This window comes from Chionomys nivalis, chromosome 7 (genome assembly GCF_950005125.1).
Source record: "Chionomys nivalis chromosome 7, mChiNiv1.1, whole genome shotgun sequence".
NCBI classification, from domain to species: Eukaryota; Metazoa; Chordata; class Mammalia; order Rodentia; family Cricetidae; genus Chionomys; species Chionomys nivalis.
Genome location: NC_080092.1, coordinates 46,349,755 through 46,353,171, shown reverse-complemented (window position 1 = coordinate 46,353,171; position 3,417 = coordinate 46,349,755). Strand labels below are relative to the sequence as shown.

The 3,417-nt window shown below is 41.3% G+C and overlaps 1 protein-coding gene across 1 annotated transcript; it reads left to right on the top strand.

The window, feature by feature from the left end:
• Nucleotides 1-2,345: 2,345 nt before the first annotated feature.
• Nucleotides 2,346-3,108, top strand: LOC130878042 (transcription factor BTF3-like). The gene has a single exon (XM_057775802.1). It carries the CDS (start codon nt 2,371-2,373, stop codon nt 2,857-2,859), a length of 489 nt encoding a protein of 162 aa, XP_057631785.1. The 5' UTR covers nt 2,346-2,370; the 3' UTR covers nt 2,860-3,108.
• The last annotated feature ends 309 nt before the right edge of the window (nt 3,109-3,417 follow it).

Sequence of the window (3,417 nt, the reverse complement as noted above, 5' to 3'; positions counted from 1 at the left end):
GTTTTTTGAATACCCTTTGGTGCATCATTAAGCTGTTTATTTGCACCTGTTATCTCTCAGGTTGTTTAATTTGAGCATTTATGGCTATGAACTTTCCTCTTAATGTGTTGACTGCATCCTGGAGGCTTTATACTATGTGTTTTTATTATCATTTGTCTCTAGGAACGTTTTTGTCCTGCTGATTTCTTGGTTGACACACTGTTCATTCAAAGGTGTGTTGTTTAGTAGCAAAGCATTTTTGAAGTTTCTCTTATTGTTGATTTTTAGATGTTTCATTACATGTCTAATAGGTGACAAGGAATAACTCTTTCTCTCCCTCTCCCTCCTTTACTCCCTTCCTCCCTTTATCCCTCCTTCCTCCTTCTCTCTTTGTATTTGTTGAGACTTGACTTATGTCCTATAGTGTGACTGACTTTGGAGAATGTTCCAGGTCCTGCTGAAAAAATAAGCATTGCCTAGCTGTTGGGTGGGATATTCTGTATATATCTGTTAAGCTGGATCATCCACAGTATGTTTTAGCTCTAAAATTTCTTGTCCTTAGTTTGGAAGGCCTATCTAAATTTAAGAGTTGGATATTGAATTCATTGACTATTACTGTGTCTGGACCTATATGGTCTTTTATATCTTTTTAGTGTTTATTTTACGAAATTAGAGACTACAGTATTTGGTCCACAAAAGTTTGCAATTGTCATATCTTCTTAATGAATTGTTCCATTTATAAATATGTAGTATCCCCTTTTTCTCTTCTAATTAGTTGTCGATTGAGTTTATTTTGTATAAGAGTAGTTCTCCCAGCTTGCCTATATCTTCCATTTGCTTGGTAGTTTGTTTTCCCTTCGTTGATATTATGTTTTGGGGTACCTTTAGTGATTATGTGTGTTTCTTGGAGACCATATATAGTCGGTTATTGTTTTGTAATGCAGTCTATTAGTATGTATCTTTTTAGTAATGAATTGAGGCCACCTATATTCATCATATTATAATTATAATCACCCCTTTCACCAGCACCACCACCATCATCGTCGTCATTGTCATCATTATCACTACCACCATCACCATTATTATCATCACCGTGTTCATCATCCCAGTCATCATTATCATCATCATCATCATCATCACCATCATCATCACCATCATCATCACCATCATCAGTAGCAGCAGTAGCATCCTCCTAACCATCACCAACATTTTTACCCCATCATCATTGTCCTCCTCGCCTTCAAAACAGCAGCAATTCACATTTTAAAGCCACCAAATTATTCTGCTAACCAGTCGATGGATCTTTTTTTGGAAAGGTATTTCATCTTCTGAAAGAATAAATAGCTACATTTTCTTTGCCTTCTGAATGATAACATGAGTGATTCTGAGATCTCATACCAGAACTGGAAGAAGTATGTCATATGTACGTAGATATATGTATGTAGTACCACAAACTGAATATAAACTAAAAATACTGAACCAAACAAAAACATCTGGTTGAGACCAGTATGAGATCCAGGAGACAGAATCTACAGAGGTCAGTACAGCAGAGATATCAGAGAAGGAGCCAAAAGTGACCATTCAAACCTCACCAGGCTCATTATGCTTAAAAGAATAAGAGTAAAAGGTCTGATTCTAATATTAGCTGCTTGAGGGTATAATTACATAGCTACCACCAGACATAATTACACAGCCTGTGATCTACCCTATATATAAGTATCTGATTCTGTGACCAGTCCAGGGGAAGGATCTGACTAAGACTGTGTCTGAGGTATCTTGAAAGGGTTTGAAATGCTAAAGGGTTTAGTTGATAACCCAAGTCAGAATTTGGCAGCATCTGCTAGACATCAAACTGTAGACACACAGGGATAATGGGACACGGTGTCGTGGAGTACACACTGGAGGTAGCCTGCAGTCGTCTTCAGCAGGGATGAATGCTTACTCCAGATAATCCAGAACAGGAAATGTTTAGTCTGCACATATGGCTGAGCACACAGTGAGCTCATGGGGTTGGCACTAATTAAGGGCCATGGATTGAGACGATGAGAAATAGTTTTTGTTATGGGAGGTACACGAGAACTCCCTGAAGTAGCCCCTTAACCCAAATATGCCCAGATGGGCAGATAAGACAACAAACAGATTCTAGCTGCAGGGAGATGAAGTTCCATCAGGGAAGGGGAGAGGGCTTTTCTACAAGATTAGATGCCTTAGAGCTACGACTGGAAAGAAATTGGAGGAGAGGGTAGAGAGACAGAGACACCACGGCTTTTAAAAGCCATTGTAGGCCATCTTGCGTCCCGCGTGTGTGCGCCTTATCTCAGCTGGTCCGCCCGAGACCCCCTGAGCGCGAACCCTAGTCCCCCCGCGCGGCCCCATTTCCACTCCGACAAGATGAAAGAAACGATCATGAACCAGGAAAAACTGGCCAAGCTGCAGGCACAAGTGCGCATTGGTGGGAAAGGAACTGCTCGCAGAAAGAAGAAGGTGGTTCACAGAACAGCCACAGCAGATGATAAAAAACTGCAGTTCTCCTTAAAGAAGTTAGGGGTGAACAATATCTCTGGTATTGAAGAGGTGAACATGTTTACAAACCAAGGAACAGTGATCCATTTTAACAACCCTAAAGTTCAGGCGTCTCTGGCAGCAAACACCTTCACCATTACAGGCCACGCCGAGACAAAGCAACTGACAGAAATGCTTCCCAGCATTCTAAACCAGCTTGGGGCAGACAGTCTGACTAGTTTAAGGAGACTGGCTGAAGCTCTGCCCAAACAATCTATGGATGGAAAAGCACCCCTTGCTACTGGAGAGGATGATGATGATGAAGTCCCAGACCTGGTGGAGAATTTTGATGAGGCTTCTAAGAACGAGGCAAACTGAACGGAGGGGACTTCTAAAGAAGTGACTCTTGCAGAAGTTACAGGAGCTGCTATTTTATATCATGGCTGCTTTTTAAAGGTCTTTTGTTTATGGATCTGATCAAATCTAGATCGCTAATATTTTTAAGCCCAAGCCCCTTGGACACTGCAGCTCTTTTCAGTTTTTGCTTAAACACAATTCATTCTTTGCAGCAAATTAAGCTGAAGAAGCCTGGGAATAAAGTTTGGAAAAGGGTTAATAAAATTCTTTGCCTAGAAAAAAAAAAAAGCCATTGTAACTCTCTAGACTACTGGGTGCGGCTTCTTCACCTTGGCCACTCCTAAAGCAGCCATTTGTCTTGGGGGTGGGGTCAGGGGCAAATGCAGTGACGATTTCTGAAAGAATGCACAGAATGATGGAGTTCAGCTTGTAGAAGACACAGATCAAGGCTTAGAACTAGAACGAGTCAGAGGTCCAGATCTCCTTGGAGGGTTTTCCAGACCAGCTGGATCATTTACCCTGAGTGAATCCAGGTCTCATTTCTATCATGGCTATAGGTGGCAGTTCCAGTGCTCTTGA